The sequence below is a fragment of the Lissotriton vulgaris genome, chromosome 1_1 (assembly GCF_964263255.1).
Source record: "Lissotriton vulgaris chromosome 1_1, aLisVul1.2, whole genome shotgun sequence".
NCBI classification, from domain to species: Eukaryota; Metazoa; Chordata; class Amphibia; order Caudata; family Salamandridae; genus Lissotriton; species Lissotriton vulgaris.
In genome coordinates, this window is record NC_141685.1 from 355,508,044 (window position 1) to 355,534,536 (window position 26,493).

Here is a 26,493-nt window from a genome sequence, read left to right on the forward strand (position 1 = left end):
GATGCACTCAATCTCATCAGAAAAGACTTTAGGAAATGTATAACGCAGATTAGAGACTAAGGAGGAATTATCGGGAGAGATGTCCACAGCAACAACAGACACCTGTTCACTGGTACCAGGCTTTAAAATCATTCTAAAAGACCCTGATGAAACCAGCCTAGTATACATAACCCTTTAACTGCTACATACACATTCCCAACAATCTTCCTCCCCTTGAAAATTAAAACATCTTAAAAAAAAACAGCCAGATCTACGCGACGACTTTCGTAAACAACGTGCGCACGGTCAGGAGGCTCCAGTATCCTACCCGGCCACAACTCGTTAAAAAGTTCTTGCGGTAACATGGTAATATGTGCTCCTGATTCAACAAGAAGCTTCACTGATTTGTTACCAATCAAAATATCAGCATAGGGATATAAACAGGAGGAAGGATCACCAGATGTAACAACCTTTTCGCATTTTTTTGAAAAGGAAAGTGCACACCAGGTTTCGTGTATTATTAGTCTGAGAGTAATTTAGACATGTGTATTAACAGTAAGAAATTCTTCAACCATATAGTTTTGATAGATGTTGTTTATTTTATTTGATTTTAGAGTATTTTTGGTTTCTTTTTCTTCCTTATCTTTTTTTGCTCATATATATTCTTTTTTGTTTATCAGATACATTAACATATACAAAACATACAAAACATTTGTCATATAAATAGTTGCTTATTTAAAATAACCACACAATCATTGTAAGAGACTTAATGTGACTGCAGAAATTATTCCTTCAACGCGTTTCGGCTGTCGCCTTCCTCAGGAAATCTGCCTTGTTCTGTACTATAGTTAGCGTGGCTAAAAAATGATGAAAAAAATAGACTTTAATATCTCTCTTATTTACAGATATATATACACATGTCTAATAGCTTACTTCATTCTATTTTACCTTTACACAATGTTATGTTTGGAAACAAGGAACAACAGGTATTGGAGAAATTAGATCAATTACCCATCTTTAATCTTACATCCCAAGCTCTTCCTTCCAATGTCATTGCAGTACTCTCTAAAGGTCTCTCCTTTGCGCCCCATTCAGGACTGAATAAATTTGACCTACTCAGAGACCTACAAACATTTTTGAGAAAAATCAGACTAAAATTTTTCTTCTTGAACAAAGATCTAGACTTAGAACCATCCAATTTGTCAGGTCTCAAACCTAAGTCCATTTTCACCCCTACCCTGGAACAAGTGCCTCCCCAAGTAGCTATTTTTGAGCAGATCATGAACGATAAGTTCACAGATATCGCCAAATATGCCCCCAGACCACAATTTAATCTCACTCACAATCAATACCAAGCTATGAATATGATCAAAAAAGACCAGAACATTACTGTGAAAGCATGTGATAAAGGGGGAGGAATTGTTGTCTATGAAACATCACGATACATTGCAAAAATGGAACAAATGTTAAGTGATCAACAATACTACACACCTATCACTAGAGACCCCACGGGTGAGACCAAGAAAAAAATCAAAAGAGTAACCCAACAGACCCTAAGGAAAGGGGAAATATGTGACAAAGAATGTCAATACCTCAATGTGGAAAAACCAAGGCTAGCGAGCATCTATGGCATTCCCAAGGTGCATAAAGACATAAGAGACCCACCCTTAAGACCTATCGTGACAACGATAGGCTCGGCAACCGAACCCCTGGCTAAATATATAGATACCATTCTGTGCCCACATGTAGCAAACATCCCAGGACATGTGAAAGACACGAAACAAATCATCAATCTTGTAGAACACGTACCATTCTGTAACACGGCTAACATTTTGGTAACAATGGATATTGTAGCCTTATACAGCAATATACCTATAGCTGGAGCATTGACAGCTACACACTGGTTCATACAGAAGTACCAAGTACAGTGCCCTAGTGTCTTTATACTAGAATGCCTTAACATTGTACTTAATGATAATGTGTTCGAATTCAACGGTCAACTATTCAAACAGCAACAAGGAGTCAGCATGGGGGCGTCTTGCGCCCCGACAATTGCCAATATTTACATGGCACATTTTGAGGCACAATTTGTCTTTAATGAGGTAACACCGTTTTTTGAGTCCGTATGCAATTGGGCCAGGTATATAGACGACGTGTTCTTCATCTGGCTGGATAACGAAGATACCCTAGAAGAATATCTACAATGGATAAATTTATGTGATGAAAATATCAAATTCACAAGTCACACCAGCAGAGAAAAAGTAACCTACCTAGATGTGGAGATAAAGCATCAAGATCAATCACTAATAGTAGACCTGTTTGTCAAGCCCACTTCCAAAAATACGCTACTCCACTATGATAGTTTCCATCCCACAATCCAAAAGAATAGCGTCCCATTTGGGGAATTCCTAAGGTTAAGACGCAACTGCACACGAATACAGGACTATGACATCAGAGCCATATCTATGAAGGAAAAATTTCTTGCCAGAGGGTATCCCAGAAAGCTAATAAGAGATTCTTTTAAGAGAGCACGTTTCTTTGATAGACAAGTATTGTTACAACCAAAAACTGAGAAAAATAGCCCCCAGCTGGTGTTTGTTACCAAACATTCCAGCGTCAACGAAAAGATTAGGCAAACAGTAAGTGCCAATTGGCACATACTAAATACAAACATCCCCAAACAAGACAGACTACCCAAACCCATATTTGCGTATAAAAGAAATAAGACCTTAAAGGACCATATAGTAAGATCAAGAATGGCAAATAAAAGTGGACCTAGACAGCAATCCCTCACAAATCTAAGCCCTGTAGTCGGTAACTATAAATGTTCCACTTGTAAATCCTGCGCGACAGCCATAGAAGGTACAAGTCTGATTTTCAACAAACAAACAATTGAACCGACAGATCACAATAACTGCAGAAGCACTAACGTAGTCTATCTAATCATTTGCCCCTGTGGGGAAGGCTACGTAGGACAAACAGGAAGGGCATTTAATGTCCGATTGACTGAGCACAGGTCAGCCATAAAAACAAGAAAAGAGACTGCACCTATGGTTAGCCATTTCCTAAAAGAAGGACATACACCTGAAGACATAAAATGGTACATCCTAGAGAAAATACATCCAAAAGCAGGTTATGAACAAGAGAAAATACGAAAAATGAGGGAAGTTTATTGGATATATGTTTTGGGGACAGCCATTACCGGACTTAACGCGGAAATCCCATGGGAACAAGCTATCTTATAATACCTGTGAATTACTGGAAGGACGATAATAGTCTGTAACAAGGAGATGGGGAACCAATAGCAATTATCTATAATTTGTGCCATATTTGTATTCAGATCTAAAAAACTACCTTTCAGTTGTGTATGTATCTGATGCTTTATTAACACTGTATGCAGATGACAGTAGTTGAAGTCAAAATATATCACACTGTCTAGCGGTTATTTGTGAACCATTTGATAGATAACAACAGCTGATGATAAGGAGATGGGGAACTAATAGTAACTACACATAATAGATGCCATGCTTTAAATTTAGAACTAAAAAACTAGCGCTCAGACCTATATGTACCTGTGAAGTTATCAACATTGTATGCAGATGGCAGCAGCTGAACTTTATTTATATCTTATTGTTTAACGTACATCACCCGCATAACAATAAGAATGGGTTGGGATCCGGAAAGGAAACAACTTAGGAAATCAATCGCCTTTCCCACACTGTCACCTCGAGGCCGATATTCAAAATACACCATTCATTCTTAGAAGAATCGTGGCAGTAAGTTATGCATATTATCCATAACTTTAAATACTAGGATAAGATGGCGGCGCCATTTACAAACACCTCCTATCCAACCAGGAAGTGTAACACTGCTACCGCCGGTATTCTCGCGAGATTACGCCGCTCTCTCTGACCCATGGCGCCAAACATTTAGCTATTTAAATGCCCCATCGGAAGGATAGTTGCGAGAGTGACTGTCGAGAGACCACGAGGACGACGCACATTAAAGGTAACATGCACGCATATCAGGTATGTTTCGCTATCCCGGGCAGACAGAGGCGCGCACGTTAATCTTTTGTTACCTTTCATGTCTATAATGCTTATGCGCTAAACATACACCCTTGTCTTCTCGGCTAGTTTTAAAACTAGATCAGCGAGCAAGAAGCACCCAGAGCCAGAGCACCCGGAGTAGTTATCTTTCCACTAAAATACGCGGCAGCGCACAGGAGACTCCGCAATACAGCACTAGGTAAGCGCTTTTGGTATCATGAAAAAGCCGAAAATCTCTCCAAATGGATAAAAACAGACACTAAGTGTTTCCCCTCCCCTTATATCTCCCACATAGGCTTAAAACGATCCAAACTGGCAAGTAAATCCATGAAATAGAAAGAGAAAATAATGATGGTGAAATCTTTGGACAACCTGAAGGTACATTATACCAGTCCCGCCTATAAAACACCCAGTAATAGACTGGAAGTAGGACATAATCAAAATCTATCTGTTTGTGTCTCATATAGTAGGAGATTTTAACCACCGCCGCTAAATTAAGGATACACCAAGAATTCAACTCGGGCAGCGCTGCATACATGACTGACAGCTAAAGATATCCTGCCTTTCATAAGCAATAGATTAGGTAATCCTGTAAGCACAAAGTATATAATACTGCCAAGCGCTGTAACAGTCAAAAGTATAAAGCCTATCCTGGTTCCATTTAGGTACACAGAATTGGACCATTGGCCTCCACATAAAAGTAAACGACACGCACAGAGTGGAAGCCGGTTACCTTCAATATCAAGGTATTAACAGATACCAATAGCTTGTTATATCTAAAGTCCGTATGGGATTGCGTCCCACTTAACTCACTAAAGCCTTACTATTGGCTATTCCCATCATTAGGTCTCATAAGCCATGTGAATTTCGAAGTGTAACACTGTGGCTGCCATCTGCAAGCAATATACAATATTGTACAAGATTCCAAGAATTAGCAAATGTAAAATAGGGAGACCATGTACATAGTGTAGATGACAAGAAGTAAAATAATGTACAGAGAGTGTAAATAAAAGAAAGTAGATAAGTGTATACAGGATAGCATCTAGCTTTAGAAGACCCACAGCGAACTTGGGAGTTTGCGTAACTGAGATAAAAAACATAACATTGTGTAAAGGTAAAATAGAATGAAGTAAGCTATTAGACATGTGTATATATATCTGTAAATAAGAGAGATATTAAAGTCTATTTTTTTCATCATTTTTTAGCCACGCTAACTATAGTACAGAACAAGGCAGATTTCCTGAGGAAGGCGACAGCCGAAACGCGTTGAAGGAATAATTTCTGCAGTCACATTAAGTCTCTTACAATGATTGTGTGGTTATTTTAAATAAGCAACTATTTATATGACAAATGTTTTGTATATGTTAATGTATCTGATAAACAAAAAAGAATATATATGAGCAAAAAAAGATAAGGAAGAAAAAGAAACCAAAAATACTCTAAAATCAAATAAAATAAACGACATCTATCAAAACTATATGGTTGAAGAATTTCTTACTGTTAATACACATGTCTAAATTACTCTCAGACTAATAATACACGAAACCTGGTGTGCACTTTCCTTTTCAAAAAAACGTTTTCACCTTGCTAGGGTTCATCCAAATAGGCAGGGGCCCCATTTTTTCCAAAAAACAACCTTTTCGCATACCACTGATACAATGTATTGCAAATCTTCTTGTAATTTATCCAACTTTCAGGAATTTCTTCAGCTAGAATGGCACAACATAAGATTTCCTATTTTTCACTTTTACATGACTCTGACATATTTTTGCAAAATGACCTACTTTGTTGCAAAGATTGCAAGTGACATGTTTTGGCAGGGCAAGGTTTAGCACTCCTAAAATGTGTCAAATTACCGCTTCTAAAACAAATATTAGATTGTTTAAAGAACATGTCTGATTGAGAGTTCTCTTTACTTTGAACATTTCCGGAGACTTTGAATTTCTGTTTAACAACATTTACATTTTCAGTTTTCTTTTTTTACAACTCCTTCACAGATATTTGAGACATTTCAATGCTTTTAGCAATGCAAATCGTTTCTTCAAGTGACAGGTTAGTTAATGACAACAGTTTTTGCTGACTAGACTTATTCGAGCAATGACAAATTAATTGGTCTCTAACTAACTGATCTGTGAAGTTTTCGAAACGACAATCAGCAACTATTCTCCTTAACGCAGAAACATAAGCGTCAACACTTTCCCCAGACATTTGTTTTCTCATGAGAAATGTGTGCCTTAAGACCACTATGCTGGGTTTGACATCAAACCGCTTTTCCAATTTTTTAATACAATGTGTGTAATCGTCCAGTTGCTCCTCATCAGAATCTTCAATGTTAGGCAAATGCTTGAAAATGGCACGAACTTCAAAACCCAAAGAATGTAATAAGAGGAATTTTTTCCTATCTGGGCAAAATCTTGAGGCTCCAATAGCCCCTAAGTAAGTTTCAAAAGCGTCATACTAATTTTTCCAACAAACTAGTGGATCGCCTGGAGCTTATAGAAATGAAGGAGGAGGGTTTACAGACTGCAAGGTGGCAAACAGTAAACAAGTGTAAAACTATGTGAAAACTTAATAGAGTGAAGAACGAAAAAAAGAATTGTGGATGAACAAAGTATCACAGTGCGCTCATATCGTAATCAGTCATAGATCCGTGGACACCAGCGTTGGAAAACTAAAGGAAGCTTGAATGTGTCAGAACAAGCAACAAAAACAGCTACACACACTCTGAATTAGCAGAACACTAGATTGAAAGATAACAGCAAAAACTCTGAGGGTGAACCAATTTAGAAAATACGTATGCATCAGCTAAGTAAAAGAAAGCTGGGCACATCAGCGAAGATAAACTGTAGCTGAGTGTGTCAACGATATAATAAATAATTAAATATACAACTGTGTGCATCAGTGAATTGCACATGCCGCTTTGCACACTAAATAAAATAAAGCTGTGGACATCAGCGAAATATGCATGAAGATGAGCAGTATTGAAGTTTAAACAGCTTTGCACATCCGCAAAGTATAGTAGCTGTGCGCATCAGCGAATTACTTGAAGTTGTTTACAGTACCAATGTAGATGGAAGCTGTGCACTTCAGCGAAGTAAAAATGAATGTGTGCGTTAAATCCTCCGAATTTGTAATCATGAATACAGTCGAGCCATGGAGCAGGTGGAGGCAACATGGAGCATACGACGTCACAGTAGAAGGAGTACGCGATGAAGACAGGAAATGGATGAAGTGCCTGAATACTGACGAGGCCGAAAATGGAAGTGCGGCCTTTGTGGAACGCACCGCGTAACGACGTGACACGCAGGAGTATGAGGTACAAACAAGACAGCATAAACTAGACCAACACACAGAAAAGAGGGACCACAAAGGAGACTACAGGGAGAAAGGTCAACTGTATCAGTTAAGCATATAAAAGTACTTGCGGTTAGAATTTTACTTGAAATGCACAATGGGTCCGATAATGTGCCTGCAGCTCCAGATCCAGCTATGGTAGGCTGCTTAACATCACAAATGGGCACTAGCTGGGTAAGGAGGCAAATGCTCCACCATCAGTAATTCACTTAGCCCATCAGTCAAATACTGCCATACAGACTAGATCCCTATCCTTTCCTGCCCCTTGAAGCACTTTTTACTGCAATAGCTCCTGAATATCTTTCAGGTTTTCAAAACCCCCACATTCTGTAGTGTCAGCTGTTTCCTTGCTCTAGGGTTCTTTATTCATAATTTTAAAAATGTCTGAATCTCTTCCCACCTCAAAAATGTTAAATAGACATCTCTTATCCCTCCATTTGTAGGCTTTACACCTCACACTATGCTTCATGGTAAATGTGTGTCCCTTTCAACAATTGCACTAACTCAGATAGGCTTACCTGTCAATACCAGTCGGTTTTCTGACAATGATGTAGTACTAATCATCATTTGGGATGACCACAAGAACACAATAGACAGTATTATTACCCATCAACTATAGTTTCAGATGCTGAGTGACACATTAATCCAAGGTATCATTCTTAATTGGATCATTAGCTACCTAACAGAAAGGCTGCACATATTTAGGCTTCAAGCTTTATGCACTCCACCGTTCACCAACCGAATAAATGCTCCTTAAGGCTCAACAATCACCCCCACCTTGATTTCGATGTGTAACTGGCCCCACTGCCTGAGCCTGTTAACTCATTCAAACTCCACTTTCTACGACTACTCTGCCAACAACCAAATCACCACACACAATGATTAAAAAATCACTAGAGTTGTACATGTCAGTCCATTCATAAGAATTATCAACACTCGAATGCTACAGATCCGCCTACAGAAAAAACTATTTAAAACACTGATCCTTACTTGAATGAAATCGTTTTGTAAAGTGCGCAATACCCGAAGGTGTCTTAGTGCTAGGTGGATCAAGGACGGAAAAGGGACGAAGGCCAAAAAATAAGTCAACAAACACTTGCTCTAAGCAGGCGGAAACAACCAGGTCTTTAGCTGCTTTCTAAACAGCTGCAGGCTGAGTTCGGAGCAGAGGGCCAGAGGAAGGGAATTCTATAACTTACCCCTGGAATGTCAGTGTCCTCCTGCTCACTTTTTCTCAATTAATTCCGGGAAAATGAACCTTATGCTCCTTGCTAGATGTAAGTGTTCTAGTGAGTGTATACCATGTGAATAGCTCTTGGAAATAGAGGGGGCCAGTTCCGTGAAGCGCCTTGTGCATTAAGCACAATGTTTTTAAAGAAATTCTCCTATCTACTGGTAGCCAGTAAAGGCCATGCAATAAATGCAACACCGGTTTAAATTTGGGGATGTTCAAGAGTGTTCTGGCCACCACATTTTGAAGAGACTACAATTTTTTTATCAGGTATTTCGAGGTACCGAGATAAAGTGCATTGCAGTAGTCTAGCTTCGACCCAATGAGGGCCAACATTATGATCTTCTGGAAATCTGTGGAATAAAAGGGAGTCTTTTTTTAGAATCCTTAACTAAAAATAGCCCCAGAGGTCACTGCATTAATCTGAGCACTGAAGCATAACTTGGTGTCAAAGATGACTCCCATATTTTTAGCCTGCAGAACTGGCTTAGGTAGTTCCCTCAACTCCTGGGGCCACCAAGATGTGTTCCAGAAGGAGGTTTTGTTCCCAAAAATCAGTACCACAGTTTTCCCGGAGTTTAATTTCAGACAGTTCTCCTTCATCCAACCTGCATATCCCCGATCCCGACAGGCAAGACACGCTGTAACAGAGGTTGTTCACATATTGGCCTCAACCCCATTCCTTGTCATTAGAGACCGCAGACGCGGCTCACAGGTTACTGGCTTGCCCTGATATACAGCAACCCACTGCAATAGTCCACTCTGATTTCGAGACCGCTCCGCAGTGCGAACATTTCAAACGCCTCCTTTAAGCTGTTACAGCTTTTTTATTAGGTCGACTCTGACTCAGCAACTAATTACACAGACCATGGCTGCGGCTGTCTGCATCCTTTACTCTCCTTGTACTTGGCCTGGACTTCTTCTCAGTCTTTGCCTGACACAAACCTCCTCCAAGTCACTCTGACCTGGATCTAGGCAAAATGTATACAGGCATGCCATTGTCAATGTCCTGATGATGATCCTATATGTTTTTTAAGGATCGAAATGCCGTCAACTTGTTGTACGCCATATACACCTCTTTATTTAATACTAATTATGTGTAATGGTGTATCCACTATAATTTGTTTGTCCAACCAACATGTGTCTCATACAAACAATTTACTCTGCCTGAGCCTTTTTGTTTCATGTAGTACGCCCTTCCCACTAAGTTGGATACAGGCTTGTGTCCCACTTTACTTGTTTCTTGCTGGGAACTTTGTGTATATTTAAGCAACTATATATTAAAAACACCTGTCCGTCTGGATAGCTGTAAAATATAGTAATGATTGGGCCTATATTTATTGTTTGCTCTCTTTTTTTTTTTTTTTTTTAAGTTTTTGAAAACCTTTATTCAAAACAGAGCACACAGCTATTCAGCCTGACATCCCGGAGGCAAGGCAGCAGGGGTAACAGGAGAGAAATAGTGCCAAACGGTTCAAACATACTCATCGAAGGTTATTTTTACATTAAGATGAAAGTTCAACAAAAGGGCGCCCGAGGGCGCGAAAATGGCAATAGAGGCAATGTGAAGCTGGGCGTCAGGGATGGGTGGGGGAGGAAAGGCAGGGAAATGAACATAAGGATAAGATTCCAGAATGGGAAGGAGGAGGGGGGGGGGAGGAACAGGAGAATACAGTACTTCAGAGCTCAGTTGGCGCCACAGGTCAGGGTGACACATTTTCATGCAGGCTGACTGATTCAGGCGGCAAGCACACGTCCCCCCTGTACTCATTCCATGCCCCCCAAATTTTATTCCAGGTTTGAGGCCTCCCTCTTGCCACATAGACAGTCTTCTCCCGGAACATGCACCAGTCCATGTTGGCTTTCCACTGTACCAGCAGGGGGGCCGCGGACGCACCCCACTTCTGAGCTATGTCCCTCTTGGCCACCATGTTCCCAAGGGTCACCCACCTAGTCTGCGCAGCGCTGTGGTCAGAAGGCTCCCATACGTTCAGGAGGCATCTACGAGCTTCCGCGTGGGCAGCCACGCCAGTAACCTCCTCCATGACTCGGTGCACTCTCCTCCAGTAGGAGGCTATCACTGGGCATTCCCAAAGGATGTGCAAGAAAGTGGCGAGAGCTCCGCAGCCTCTACGACAGAGACCGTCATGCGAGAATCCCATGCGCATTAATCGAGGCCCTGTCATATACACCCGGTGCAGGATCTTAAATTGCACGAGGCGAAGACGGGAGGAAATCGCAACCTCCTTAGGGGAGGAAACCGCACTCTGCCAATCTTCTTCATCAAGTTCAAGGCCATCCGCCACCCACTGGTCCCGCAAGCTAAGGAGGAGAGCTGTGCGCACGTTAATCAATTTTTTATATGAAAGGGAGATCGCGCTGTCCGGCATGTGCCCATCCAGTATCCTGTCCTCCAGAGGGGAACTCTCAGGAATGACGCCGTCCGGCGGTGAGGCCGAGAGCAGCGCATGTCTCAGTTGAGCATAACGGAAAAACTCTGTCGCGCCCAGCTGGTATTCGGTTTGTAACTGGGGGAAGGTCTTAATTGAGCCTCTGGAGAGCATGTCTTCAACCCTGCTGATGCCGATGAGGTCCCACTTATCAAACCCCTTGGTGTGCCATAGTCTACCCAGGATGTCCGAATCAAAGAGGGGAGTGAGCCTTGTGAGTCTGCCTTGCCAACCCTGTGCCTTAGTGACCGCCCGCCAAGTGTGGACCGCCGTCCAAGTAGGGCCCGTCAACCGACGGTCGAAAGACTTCGAGTATAGGGCCCGATAATAGTTACCATCGCCCATCAGCCATCTATCCATGGCATAACCAGGACTACCCACAGGGCCATAGAACCCGTGGTTGAGGGCAGCAAATTGAGAGGACCAATAGTATCGACGCACGTCCGGGAGAGCAATGCCACCATCGTACCAGGGAAGCGTGAGTTTGTGGATGGCAACGCGGGGACGACCATCCCAGAGGAGGGTCCGAAGGAGGCCTTCAAGGTCTCGAAAGTAGCGCGCCGGGACAGGGTCCTGGGCGTTTTGCAGGGCGTACAAGAACCTGGGCAGGGACATCATCTTAAACAGAGCGGCACGGCCAAGTAGGGAGAGCGGTAGCTTACGCCAGCTGTCTACATCACGCTGCAGACGCTGGAGAGGAGGAAGTAAGTTGTGGTCGTATCGCAACTTGGGGTTACCAGAGATGTAGATGCCCAAGTACTTGAAGCCGCGAGTGGCAATCTGAATGTTGCAGCCTCTGGGAAGTCGTGGAGTATCTCCTTTAAGGACATATAGGGACGATTTGGCCCAGTTTATAATCAGACCAGAGTACCGCCCGAAAAGTCTGATCACATCACAGGCCACAATGAGGGACCTGCAGGGGGAAGTCAGATAAAGCAAGATATCATCGGCGTACAAGGACACCCTGTCTTCAAAGCCAGGGGCCCACGTAATGCCGCGTAAGTCAGGATGCACACGCAGTAGGGCTGCGAGCGGTTCAAGGGCCAAGGTGAACAAAAGGGGCGACAGGGGGCAGCCCTGTCTAGTACCCCGATGTAGGGGGAATGGCGTCGACAGGCGGCCGTTGACCGTGACATTAGCCATCGGATCCGCATACAGTAGCTTCACCCAGCTCACAAAGACCGGCCCAAATCCAAGTTTGGACAGCACTGCCCAGAGGTATGGCCATTCGAGAGAATCGAAGGCCATCGTGGCGTCGAGGGACGCGAGGACAGCCGGCTCTTCGAGGGTGTGGGCTCTAGCCATAACACCGTGAAGGCGACGTAGATTGAGAGCGGTGTTCCGGTGGGGGATGAATCCCGACTGGTCAGGGTGTACGAGGTCGCTAATAACACCAATCAGCCGGTTGGCGAGCAACTTGGCGAGGACCTTGGGTTCCACGTTAAGGAGAGAGATGGGACGGTACGATCGACAGACGTCACGTGGTTTACCCTCCTTTTGATGACCACAATGGTAGCCAGCCACTGATCCAGGGGGAGACAGCCCCTCTCAAAGGATTCCAGGAACATTTTCCGCAAGTGCAGAGACACCGCATCCGGGCGGATTTTATACAGTTCAACCGGTATGCCGTTAGGCCCAGAGGCTTTTCCGGTCCGTAGGGAGCGGATCGCCAAAGCAATCTCGTCAGCGGTGATGTCCCTATCCAAGTCCGCTCTCTCGTCCTCGGAAAGGCAGGGAAGGTCAATCTCCGAAAGGAAAGCCGACGAATCCGCCTCCGAAAAGTCCAAAGCAGACTCATAGACTCCCCGAAAATAACCAGCGAATGAGTCGACAATGGCACTCGGGTCCGTAAGGACCACACCGTCGTCTCCCAGGAGTTCAGGTACCACGCGACTGGCCATCTCCCTCCTGTCTAACCAAGCCAGCAACTTCCCAGCCTTATCGCCCACATCATACACGTGGCCCTGCTGTTCCTTGGCCAGAGTTAGTGCGGCATTCGCGGCCAAATCGTGGTACTCCGCTTGTTTCAGCAAGAGGGTATGCAAGACAGAGGGGTCCGGCTCGGGCCCCAACTGGGACTCGAGACGCAGGACCTCTTGCTCACCAAACAGCAGGTCAGAATCTCTAGCACGGCGGGCCTCAGCGATGAGCGCCTGGGCCTCACCTCGGAGCACCGTCTTAAAGGCCTCCCACAACGTAACGGCCGACCTAACCGAGCCCACGTTTTCGGAAAAATAAAGATCAATGGCTTTGGCCAGGAGAGAGCGGGTCTTGATGTTACGAAAATACCACGGATTGACCGCGGCCGGTCGCTCCGACAAGACCACCCCGAAGTCGAAAGAGACCCATAACGGGGAGTAATCAGAAATGCCCTGCGCCAAGAAACCGCTGGTGTACGTGCGCTGTACAAATAATTTTAAATAGAAATAGAAATAGAAGAAGCGGGCTTCGGAGACGGCCAATACGTCCGACGCCAATGTGAGGACATAATCGATGCGGGAAAGACTCCCATGTGCACCCGAGAGAAAGGAAAATTGACGGAGCGTAGGGTGTAGCAGACGCCAGCCATCTACCAGGCCCATAGACTCGAGAAAGGAGGACAGCCACATCTGTGAGTTACGTAGGTCCCGGGGCGGTTGGCGATCAAGCAGACCCGAGCAAACCGAGTTAAAGTCACCCCCCACTATTAACCGGCCAGCCGGCATAGACAAGATGGCACCACCAAGGTCCTGAAAGGTACTGGATTGAAGCCCCGGGGGGACGTATACAGAAAGCAACGTGAGGGAACGCCCTTCCCATCTACCAGCCACGGCAGCGTAACGCCCTCTGTCGTCAATCAAGGTGACATCTATCTCTAGGGGAAGGGACGCGCGCACGAGGATACCCGCCCCCCGGGAACCGGAAGAGAACCCCGAATGTGCCACCATTTTGTAGCCTTTGCGATTCAAAGCTTTACAAGCATTGCCCACCAGGTGTGTCTCTTGAAGGAGGACAACATCAGGCATGTGACGTTTGATCAGTTGTATCACCACCCCTCTCTTAATTCGGTCACCCAACCCGTTAACATTCCAACTGAGAATTCGTAACTTTCTACCCCCCATCCCCCCACTGCCCGCCCCACCCAATCCCACTAGACACCCGCATCAAATACAGTTCAGGAGCACAAATGACCCATTGCCACACAAAGGAAAGAAAGAAAACACCAACAAACAAGATAACTCTCCCCAGCATACCCCCCACCCTGCACCCCTGCATCAGACTAAAAAGCCCCCCCAACCAGCAGTGTGCCTGTCGCCCCATTAACTACTCTACGAAAGACCCAGAGGAGTAAGGAATCTCCATGAAAACGTCCCGCCACCCACCATGTAAATGAAGAAGAGACCGTTAATTAAGGAGTCACAATTCCGGCAGTCATTCGAGGCTGGGATAGCATCAGCTCCTTGCTCAGTCTCGCCGTTCCGCTCCGCCGAGGCGCCCCCAACTTCATCCTCCTGTTCATCCCGATGCGGCGAAACCGTGTCCAACCACTCACTGACATTTTCAGGATAGTCAAAGAAAAGGGCACGTCCCTTATGTTCAACACGGAGTTTCGCGGGGAACATCATTGAATACTTGAGACCCAAGTCCCTGAGACGCCTCTTCACTCCCGCGTAGCTCAAGCGTTGGCGCTGTATCAGCCTGGTAAAGTCAGGATAAAAGTGCACCTCCGCATTCTGGTAGTGGAGTGGCCCATGCGATCAGGAAGCTTGAAGGATCGCATCACGATCCCTGAAGTTGAGGAGGCGCGCCACAATCGGTCGCGGCGTCGCTCCCGTTTTCGGCGGGCCACCCGGTACCCGGTGGGCACGTTCCACTGAGAAAAAGTTGCTCAGTCCAGAGGGCGCCAAATGAGTTTTAACCATGTCCTCCACAAATAGGTCCGCCGCGGCATTCTCGGACCCCTCCGGTACACCAACTATGCGGACGTTCTGCCGCCTGGCTCGCCCCTCAAAGTCCTCCAGCCGCCTTGAGAATAGATCAGTGGTCATCCGCAGGTTGCGGACCTCAGTCTGTAACTCAGAAACATCGGAGGTTAGGCTGGAGGTCTTGATGTCGAGCGCCTTCACACGCTCGTTGGTCTTGCCCAAGTCGGCCCTTATAAGGGTAATATCAACGGCCATAGAGTCTACTTTGTGGTTCAGGGTCTCATGCTGTTGCTGCATGTCGGCCCGGAGGCTCGTGATGGCACCCATGATGTCCACGAGGGTGGGGTCCGATCCATCCGGCGGGCTCGTCGACGGGGCCCCTTTAGAAACGGCCCCCGATGTAGGTGGCGACTTGAGATTCACATATCGCTCAATGCGATTCTGCTGCGTTTGCGACTTGCCCCGGCCACCCTTGTTCGATGTACTGTCCGGATCACCTCTGCCCGCCATGATGGGTACGAGAGAACAAAGGCAAGGTGTCCACAAGTCCGGGTCCGCACCCGGAACACAGGTGGGGCCAAGGAGGCAAGACCAGGGTGTAGAAGGCACAAGCAGGAACACAATCACTCCACCAACGAGGGCGGCAGGTGGGCACTATGCAGTCCGATCGTGCGAAGTGGCGAAGTCCGGAGGGACAATGGCACCGTCACGGAGCGGAGTTCAGCTCGACGTAACTTTGCACAGGAACCACCGATTTGGAAGCCGATTGCAGTCCCCGCCTCAGCAGGCCACCAGCAATACAATTCCACCAACGTGGATCAGGATTTCAGGCAGGATATGTGCGGTGGGTCGGACGGTCCACGGAGCTCCGAGCTTACGCGGCCATCTTGGTCGCCCGCGAAGCTCCTCCCCCATTGTTTGCTCTCTTTAATCCTTGTCTAGGGACCACTGTCTTTAGAAATAATTGATCACACAAGGTCCCTGACCAACCTTATTTGGGTTCCCTTGTTCTTCATAACACACTGCCGAAATTGTTGGAATCATTTTCAACCTGAGATGATACCGACACCACAATCTGAGAGTCGTAAGCGTAAGAGAGCACGGACAAGCCAAAACTCACGATAAGCTGTACTAAAGGGGTGACATATACATTGAAAAGCGTAGGACTGAGCGCTGAGCCCTGGGAGGGAGAAGGGACATGATTTTACCTCTCCCATCTCGACCCACTGTTGCCTGTTTTCAAGAAAAGAACTCAGCAGTGATAGTGCCGTGCTCCTAAAGCCCAGCCCGTGCAGGCATTTCCTAAGGAGCACATGGTGGACCGTATCAAAGGCGGCAAAGAGATCAAGCAGAATTAGTGCTGCTCTGCTGCCCTTGTTCACCCTCCCTCTAATTTCCTATGATGCGCCATCAGTGCGGACTCAGTGCAGTGGTTAGCCCTGAAACCATGCTGTGCCGGATCCTGCAGTCGATGAGCATCCAGAAAGGTCAGCATTTCTGCGTTAATGGCCTTCTCCAAGACCTTAGCCAGGAATGGGAGTCAAGAGACTATAACTGTCCAATGACTTAGGGTCCAGAGAGGGTTATTTCAGTAGCGGAAGAATAGAGGTCTTTTTCCGAATGTCAGGATATAGCTCAGAGCTCAGTACTTGGTTCAGAAGATCTTTAAGTGGTCCCGCCACCTGATTGGCCAACTTATTGATGATCCCTGGGGGGCATGGATCGGAGGGAGCCCCGGACCTAATAGAGCTCATAAGGGTAATTGTTTTGAAGAGACTTCCTGACCAATAACTGTGCTTGAGACCGAAGCCACTTTCTAGTTGCAAATGAAGCCAGCGCTGGAAGGCTGCTGAGAGAATACCTGAAAGATGGAATTGACCTTCGATTGAAAGAATTCCTCCAGCTTGCCACAGAAGGCTGTGTCAATCTCAAAGGAGTTGTTATTGCTCCAGTTTGACAGATCTTTAACTGTTTTAAAAAAGTTCCCTGGAGGAGTTTCCTGCTATTCTAATTTTCCCTGAGAAAAAATGTGTTTTTTTGGCTTTAATAAGCTCTTTGTACTCTGCAAGGATCTTTTTATACCTAGCTTTTTTCCCTTATGAGTAATCGACTCTCCAGAGACGCTCTACCCGCCTGCACCTCAGTTGTACTTCTTTCAACGTTGGAGAAAACCAGGGAGCAGAGGGATTTTTCCTATGGCTTTTTAGTGTCCTCACGGTATACAGACAAAATATCAAGTTAAAAATATCGAATTGCACTAATATCAAAGTAAAAATATAGAATGGACAAAATATTGAATGGACAGAATATAGTCAACAAAAATATCGAATTTAAGGTAAGTAATTTAATATCGAATTTCATAAATATAGAAAGTCAAATTATCAAAGTATATAATATAGGTATTAAATATATCGATTTTTCAATAATATCACATTTTTAAAGTGTTTTGAATGTTATTATATGTGTGAAAATTGTATATTTTTTGATAATTTATTTAAAAAAATGAATTTTATGTTATTTAATTTTTGCGTAATTTATTCTGTAGTGTGTTGTGGGTTTATAGGGGAATGGCGTGGAAAGTAATTTAATTATACTTAATTAAATATTTAAATGTATTTATTGGTATTTATCTTGAATTAATTGTTAATGAATTTTTAATTGGTAATTAATAAAATTTAAATTGGTAATAATTTGTATTAATTGATTAATTGATAATTATGTTAATTTTATAAAATTATTTCCCGTAGCGGGTTGTGGGTTTATAGGGGAATAGGGTGGGAAGTAATTTAATTGTAATTAATTAAATATTTTAATTTATTTATTGGTATTTATTTTGAAATTATTGTTAATTAATTTTTAATTGTTAATTAATTAATTGGTAATTGGTAATTAATTTGTATTATTAGGTATTGAATTTAAATAGTTTGTATTTGTATTTTTAATTGATTAATTATTATATTATATTAAATTGGTAATTACTTTTAATTAATTTATTTTTGGTATTTATGTTTAATTTATTTTTATTAATATATAAAGTATTTACTTTCCCTACTGTTGCACTCACTGGAGTAGGAATAGTAATTTTTACCCCTATGCTATCCAACACTTTCCCTATTGTTGCACTCTCTGGAGTGGGAATAGTAATTTTAACCCCTACACTATCCAACGCGTTCCCTACTGTTGCACTCTCTGGAGTGGGAGTTGTGAGTTTTTTACCCCTATGCTATCCAACGCTTTCCCTACTGTTACACTCACTGGAGTGGGAATAGAATTTTTTACCCCTATGCTATCCAACACTTTCCCTACTGTCGCACTACTGTCGCACTCTCTGGAGTGGGAATAGTAATTTTTACCTCTACGCTATCCAACGCTTTCCCTACTGTTGCACTCTCTGGAGTGGGAATAGAATTTTTACCCCTACGCTATCCAACACTTTCCCTACTGTTGCACTCTCTGGAGTGGGAATAGAAATTTTTACCCCTACGCTATCCAACGCTTTCTCTACTGTTGCACTCACTGGAGTGGGAATAGTAATTTCTACCCCTGTGCTATCCAACGCTTTCCCTTCTGTTGCACTCACTGGAGTGGGAATAGTAATGTTTAACCCTAAGCTATCAACGCTTACACTACTGTTGCACGCACTGGAGTGGAAATAGTAATTTTTACCCCTACGCTATCCATCGCTTTCCCTACTGTTGCACTCTCTGGAGTGGGAATAGTAATTTTTACCCCTACGCTATCCAACGCTTTCCCTACTGTTGCACTCTCTGGAGTGGGAATAGTAATTTTTTACCCCTATGCTATCCAAAGCTTTACCCAATGGTTGCACTCACTGGAGTGGGAATAGTAATTTTTACCCCTACGCTATCCAACGTTTTCCCTACTGTTGCACTCACTGGAGTGGGAATAGTATATTTTACTCTCCCGCTATCCTACTTATATATATATATATATATATATATGTTCTGAAAAATAAAATAGATTTTTTTATAACTTAAATTAGTTATTTAATAATTGTAAAGTTATTTAAGTATTTTTAAGTACATTTTAGTTAATTATTTTTAATATTTCATTAATTTTTTATTATTTTTAACACATTTAAAAAAAAACGATATTTTGACTAACTATATTGTTTTAAACAATATTTTTGATTCTATATTTTTGTGCTTACCTGTTTGTAGATAGGAATTCGATATTTTTGTATTCGATATTTTATCCTCGATATTTGTGTAATTCTATATTTTTGTTACATTATTTCAGTGATCCGTTCTCACGGGAACTATTTTACTGCATGCTGTCTCCAGCCATTTTGTACGGCTGGTAGCAGCCTTATCGTTATCCTTGACAAAGTCTTGTATAGAATTGAAGAGAGCCTCCTGTAAAGCCTCTATCTTGGCAGTTTTCCATGGCCGGAACTTAACAACTTAGCTGTTTTACCCAGTTCCACCCCCTTACATTGGTTCACGATAGAGATAAAAATAGCTGAATGATCCGTCCATGGAAATGGAAGGGTCTTAACTGAGCCAAAATCTGCATTGTTAGTAAAGATGCCATCCAGACTATGTTTGGTTGTATGAGTAGGCGCTTCAATACTTTGGGACAAATCAAAGCTATTAGGAATTTCCACCAGATGTCCTATATCTACATCAGCTGTGGACTCTAGATGAAAATTAAAGTCCCCTACCAGCCTGAAATTTGCGTAGGTGATGCTGGATTCCATAAAGGATTGTATTTTATCAATGTAACCCCTTCTGGGGCCAGGGGGAGGATATACTAATAGTCCTTGAAATGTGTAGGATTTCGTCAGACTGAGGCTGAACCTAAGAGCCTGAAACTCTAGGTGAAACACCAGATTGCGATAAATAATCGCTCCCCCCCCCCCCGTAGTCCGGTCTATCCAATCTTTCAATGTTGAACCCACACGGGACAGCCTTGAAGTTTGTGTCAGATGCACTATCAGCCCAGGTCTCCGTGAGAAAAATAAGTCAGTGTTAAATGCAGAGGAAAGGTCAATGAGGATCAGGAGGCAGGATTCATTGTAGTCGACCATTTTTAAAATGTCATCAAAAACATGAATGAGAGCCGATTATTCGTCCGCTCTGAAAGCCAGATTGGTGATGGTCTAGGATTTGGAAGTTTTCAATGTCAGCACAAAGTTAAGATTGGGCATATTTTTTAAGGCGTTTGACCAGAGTAGTGATGTTGGAGATAGGGCGGAAGTTGTTGAAGTCTGCACTATCCGCATTAGGGTATTTTTCAATAGAAGAAACCTGAGCTACTTTTAGGCAGTCAGGGATCATACCTTGAGACAGTGAGACATTGACAATATTTGTCCAGATGGGGGTGATGACTTCCTTTATTTCCTTGAAAACAGCAGGAGGTAAACTGGTCGTTAAAGTGATTGGATGGGTTAATACTCTGAAGAATTTTGTTAACGTTTTTTTCGCTAAAAGGGGTGAAGGTGTCCCAAGAGGCTTTCTTTTTGGTGCTCAGACTAGCTGGTACAGGCTGTTCAGAGGGGGGTGGGGAGAGCCAATGGGATGGTATTGAGGCCTTTTTAGATTCCAGTTCCATATTGATGAGTCTCGATTTCTCAGAGAAAACGTAGCCAAAGCGTTGGAAGAGGGTGGGCTGTGTCCTGGGTAAGAACGAGCGAGCGCGTCACCCAATTGTTGTTTAGATATGGCTCAGGTCTTAAGTATTAGCCCTTTTAAAGCATGTGTTCATTCTCTGTACAAACATGCAAACTTTACAGCATGATCCCAGAGAAAATAACGATAAAATGCTATCACAAAATCGCAATAAAAAGCTGGATGTTTACTGAAACATAATACTAACAAGACACAGCCCACAAGACCTGAATGTCTGCAGAGGCAAGATATAATCCTATCACTCACAAAACAAAACTTTGTTGCATTCATCATGTAATATTGTGCAGCAACATGCCTGTTACAACAGGACTTGACCATAGTACCACTCTTTTAGGCAAAGGCCTTATCAAAGTTGGATGTTCAGATCACCCGTTGATGTCATTCATTATCAACCTTTAGACATGAAAATTCACTTTTCAACAGAGGCAACAGATGATATGGGAAAGGGGTGAATGCAAGTTCATATTACTATGGTTCACACTTAGCAGGTATAATTCCCTTCAAGCTGGAAATATTTGTCCTTCATATAATTAAATCTCCCACCAACAGACAGAAGATCTGTAAAATCCTACATCCACCTGAATACATTGGGCTATACTTCTAAATATATGGATGAAATATAACCAGCTGTAAAAGAAAATGGGAAAGATGGTTTTCATGGTAAAAATTATTTAATAAGTAGTCATGTTTCATCTTGCAAAGAGTTGTGAAGCAAATGTCAACAAGTGGAACTGACATTGTGTGACAGACAACGTACACTCTGGAGAGGGCTGTACTCTGCAATTGCTTTACTCTCATCACAGTCCTCATCTTGCTGCACTGATTTTCAGTCAAATATCAGATATATTCACAATGACCAGCTTGTCTTACCAGACTCTCCAACTAAACATCTCAAGGAGGTAGGCCCATTATAAGAAACAAAAAAAAATTTACATGGAGATCCCAAATCTCAAAAGACAACAATCCCAGATGTAACCATTCTCAGGGACCACCCCAAAGATTTGGCATTCTCTCCCCTTCACTGTACCATGTACATCTCTCTTGGAATTCTAGAAGGGACTCAAGAGTTCTTCCTCACCCATAGGATCTCACAAATGGTACCCCTGCTAATCTGGCTGACAAGCTCCCAATCTCCAGTATCTCTCAGCACATGAACAGACTGAAGGCGAAAAAGTGAAAAAAAAACTAGGCACCAGGCCTACTCCATGTATGTGCCCAGGATCTAGAACAACATCCACATATCAATCAAGACTGCCCTATGAGATGAACACACGTGTAGTATCAGCTCACTTTCGCTATACCCAGCTACTCCAATGAAGTGTGTCTCTTTGCCTTAAGCTAAATTTGTCCTACATAATATCATATTCCTACATACAATACTTAACGCAATCTGGTACACTGAAAACAGGCAGCTAAGAGAGCCTGCTTACAGAAGCGTCCAAATCGGCCCTGATTGCCACACCTAGCCTAGCAACCTGAGCTTTCTTTTCTCCTGTTGCCTCCTCCGTCACCCATGCCCTTCTAGTTATTGTTTAACCCCACCACAAACTTGCTTTTCCTTCAAAACTCATTTTCCTTCTGCCTTTATTGTATTATTTTAGTTTATTCTGGTTCTGTAAACAGAAGCTCATTAAAAATGGAGAGCACAATTATTTTAGAGAAGCTAGATACAAAAAGAAGTTTTAAGACTAAGCTTAAGCTGGAAGCTACCGTGATAGGCAGCATGTCTGATGCACCATGGAAGCTCATTCAAACCTTGGGTACAAGAAGAGAGAAAGCATGTTTGACAGTTCTTGATATACGGGGCAAGGAATGGTGCACAGCAGTCAGAAGAACACATGAGTCCCCTAAGAGAGGAGTATGGCTTAAAGAAACTACAAATTAATATCTAGCCCTGCTTGGCCCTTAAATTTACAGATGGCTTACCTAATAGGGGCACTGGAGTACAATGAGGATTTAAATGTAAAGGGATGAGGGAAAACGTTTATAGAAGATCAGTGTAGCTTTTTTTTCACAGTTAAAATTGCATTCTACATGCTATGTTTAAACATTTGAGATCATCTTGAATTGGGTTTTCGCTGGCCAAATATATGATTTGTTTACTTCAGCTAGAGTCCTTGATTTAAAAAAGCTTTTAATAAGCAGTATATCTTTGGTATGTTACGTTAGGTTATAGCTGTTTAGCACACCACCACCGCCATGACTCTTTTTTAATTTTTTTTATTTGTTTATACGAAAACACATGAGTCGGTTGAGACAGAAACACAGAGAGAGAGAGAGAGAGAGAGAGAGAGAACAAAAAAACAACAGTGACAGAGGAAAACAATTTGTTCGATCCAGTACATCTCCAACAGTTGACATTTTGCAGCAAAACAATAGAAAACGACATTATAAATGAACAAAGTTATATACGTGACAAACTTACTTAAATCCACCAGGAAATTATACAAAATCAAGATAAGTCCCCCCATTTACATCTCGAGATAGTTTGTAACCAACCCCCAAATCTGTTCCCCAATCTTCTTTCTACGGGAGCTCTTTAAGGCATAGAGACTATGTTCCATATTGTGTATTGAAAAAAAGCGAGCCCGCCAGGCTTCAAACGCGGGCGGTTCTTGTTGCAACCATGCAGATGCAATACATAGCCTGTACACTGCAGTTACTAAAAAAATAAGTTTAGCATGTTTCTTCGAGATACTAGTATTCTCTGTGCCCATTTCAACACCCAGTAATATCTGTGTTACTGTTAATTGTATCGGGCTACCGACTATTGCTGAGACACATTTTTCTATCTGAGACAGCACGGGAGCTAACACAGTGCATGTACAAAATATATGGACATCATCCGCTGAGATAAACCCACACCGAAAGCATTTACCTATAGCATCGCCCGACCATTTAGACACCTTATCTGGGGTATAATATAAATTATAAATTGATTTAAAATGTTGAGCCACCAACTTTGCTGACAAGAATAAATCTTTAGCCATAACTAATGAAGTTTCTATTTGGATGTCCTGTCTGCCTAGTTTAGCACACCATTTAATATTCTGTTGCTCAAGATCATTTTCTTTAGTGTCTAACAAATGTTTATATAGTACTCCAATTCTTACCCCTTTCATAATGTCTTCAATTAAAGAATCCGGTTTGAAGTTACCTCCCAAATCCGTTAAATAATTACGAATCTGTAAGTATTTAGCGAAATGGTCTCTAGGGAGAGAATATTGTTCTCGTAATTGTTCAAAAGATTTACAATAACTAGCATCATACAAATCCCCACCACTCTAATACCTTTCTCCCTCCAATTAAGTACAATTCTATCCCAGATGTCTAAGGGTAGGAAAAACGACGATAAGAATAGGGTATGCCCAGTTATTTTACCAAGGCCCAGTAGCCTCCGAACTATATGCCAGACCTTATATACAGCTGTCATTGTCTTAAAACGAGTACGTTTGTAGTAGCTTTGTTCAAGATACTTAAATAAACAATTCTTGACTTTTACCCCCAGCAGCATTTGATAGATCGATGGAGAATCTGCAGGTCTTGCATGATCTTTGCCAGTTAGTAAAATTCCCATTCCTTGCAACATACAGGCATAATAATAAAGTGTGAAATCTGGAACCGACCAACCTCCCATCTTTCTTGGGAGAATCATGAAGCGCCTAGCTCTTCTAGCCTTCCCTCCAGACCATATAAAGCGCATACAAACTGTCTGCAGTTGTTCCAAACTGGTCTTCGGGACTTCTAGGGGTATACATCGGGAAAAATATAGAATTTGAGGCAGAATCAGCATTTTTAATAAATTGCAACGACCTACTAATGAAAGGTGTAAACATTCTGCCTGATCTAGTTTTTTCTTATCACTAACTAGGAGCTGATCCCAATTGGTTTTAACTAAGGCAGTTGTACTAGCCCGCAGCGTGACTCCCAAATATACCACCTCCTGACATAGTCTAGCATCAGTGTAGTTTGATATATTTATACTGAGTAACTGGGTTTTTGCTGCGTTTAATTTGTATCAGGATGATTTACCAAATTCTAGGGCCAGATGTTCTATAGCCTGCATTGCCATGATAGGTTTGGACGTGACCACTGCTACGTCGTCAGCATATGCTAGCACCTTGGCATGATATATATGTACTTTTAATGGAGTAATGTTAGCATTGGAGTCCAGCATTCTTAAGGAAGGCTCAATGTATAGAGCAAATAGTAAGGGGAGCAGGGACACCCCTGTCTGGTCCCCCTACCTATTTGCACTGCTGCTGATTCCAGGCCCATGGCATTAATCCGGGCTACCGGTTGCTGATACAGAACCTGTATTGATTTGATAAACTCAGGACCAAAACCACGACTCTTCAAGTTATCCCACAGAAAGGGCCAAGCCACACGGTCGAAAGCCTTTTCGGCATCCAATAAAATTAAGCAAAAGGGTTCCCTGGTTGCCTTAGCATAATCAAGTAGTGTTATCACTCTTCTAACATGATTAGTTGTACCACGTTGTGGAATAAATCCATGTTGTATTTTGGAAACAAGACCCGAAATAACCCCAGAAAGCCTATTTGCTAAAATCTTCGAATAAATGTTACCGTCTACATTTAGAAGCGATATAGGGCGATATGACCCCGGTAGGTTAGGTGGCTTGCCCTTTTTGTGAAACACCACTATAGTCGCTTCTTGCCAAGTTTTAGGTGCAAATCCTTTCTGTGCTGCGAGCATCGTTGTCAAAAGGTCGTTTTTTAGAAATGCAAAAAAGATTTTATATATTTCTAAGGGTAATTTATCTGGGCCAGCAGCCTTGCCCAATGCCAATCCATTTATCGCTGCTTCCAATTCCTCCAGAGTGATAGGCGCATCTAACCTTACCCTATCATCTTCCAGAAGGTCTTTCGTGCAATATTGCCTAATCAATGATGCGGAATTGCCACTATCATACACATCCCCCTGATAAAGTAACTTATAAAACTGTATGAATATCTCCAAAATGCCCTGTTCATCTTTAACAGAGTCGCCTTTGTGATCTAATATCTCATCGATCCGTTGGGCTGCTGCTTTTGCTCTTAATCTTTGGGCGAGGCATCTTCCACTTGCCTCACCATATTCATAATGACTTTGTCTTTTAGAAAGAATTTTTTTAGCAGCTTCCTGTGACCACTTCAAATTTATTCTTGCCTTCAGACGCGCTACTTCATTAATCTCTACTTCGATATTACTCCCTGCCTGTATCCCTACCATAAGCGCCTCTTCGGCTGTGATCAACTCTTGATATAATGCCTTTACTTCTGTCGCTTGTTTTTTTTGATTGTAGAGACCCCAGCTCAATACCTCCCCACGAAAAGCAGCCTTAAAGCAATCCCACACACACCCTATATTACTACTCCCTCGATTAATGTTAAAAAACGATGCAATTCACTCCGTCAGGACTCTAATGTAAAGGTATAACTAAAAGGAGAAGACGAACCATACCACAGTTCTACAGCATAGTATCAGGTTAATTTCAAGGGATGATAAAGTAAAAAGCAATGTAGACAATGTGATGTAGATTTGCACTTATATTTCCCATTAGAAATGGTTTTAAACTTGAGGGTAATAGTTGTTAATACCTAAACCTAAACATCTAAAATCAAATACTGACATTTAAAAGCTTAAATTCATGATTACAGTGGTTCTTTATATAGTCCTGAAAATATAATTCTCAAGTTCATTACAAAAAGAAAAGAAGTGAAAAAGATTAATGACCCAACGGTAAACTTAAGCCAAAATCCAGAATGTAAACTATATGCTAACCTTAAACCTAAACCTAGCCCTCAAAACTAACCCTCAGTGTTCTGTCCTGAGCCTAAATTCAGGCATTGAAAAATCTACTCGCCCACTCGC

At 42.7% G+C, this 26,493-nt stretch overlaps 2 protein-coding genes across 2 annotated transcripts in view; one reads left to right on the forward strand and one right to left on the reverse strand.

Annotated features, from left to right (window-relative positions):
- Positions 1–26,493, reverse strand: part of LOC147747172 (cytosolic carboxypeptidase 6-like) — a 1,837,485-nt gene that overhangs the window by 1,629,951 nt on the left and 181,041 nt on the right. The gene's annotated exons all lie outside the window — the stretch shown is intronic.
- On the forward strand, positions 952–5,004 carry LOC147747176 (uncharacterized). The gene is made up of 2 exons (XM_086936180.1): positions 952–2,132; positions 4,008–5,004. Exons 1-2 carry the CDS (start codon positions 1,260–1,262, stop codon positions 4,047–4,049), a joined length of 915 nt encoding a protein of 304 aa, XP_086792306.1. The 5' UTR covers positions 952–1,259; the 3' UTR covers positions 4,050–5,004.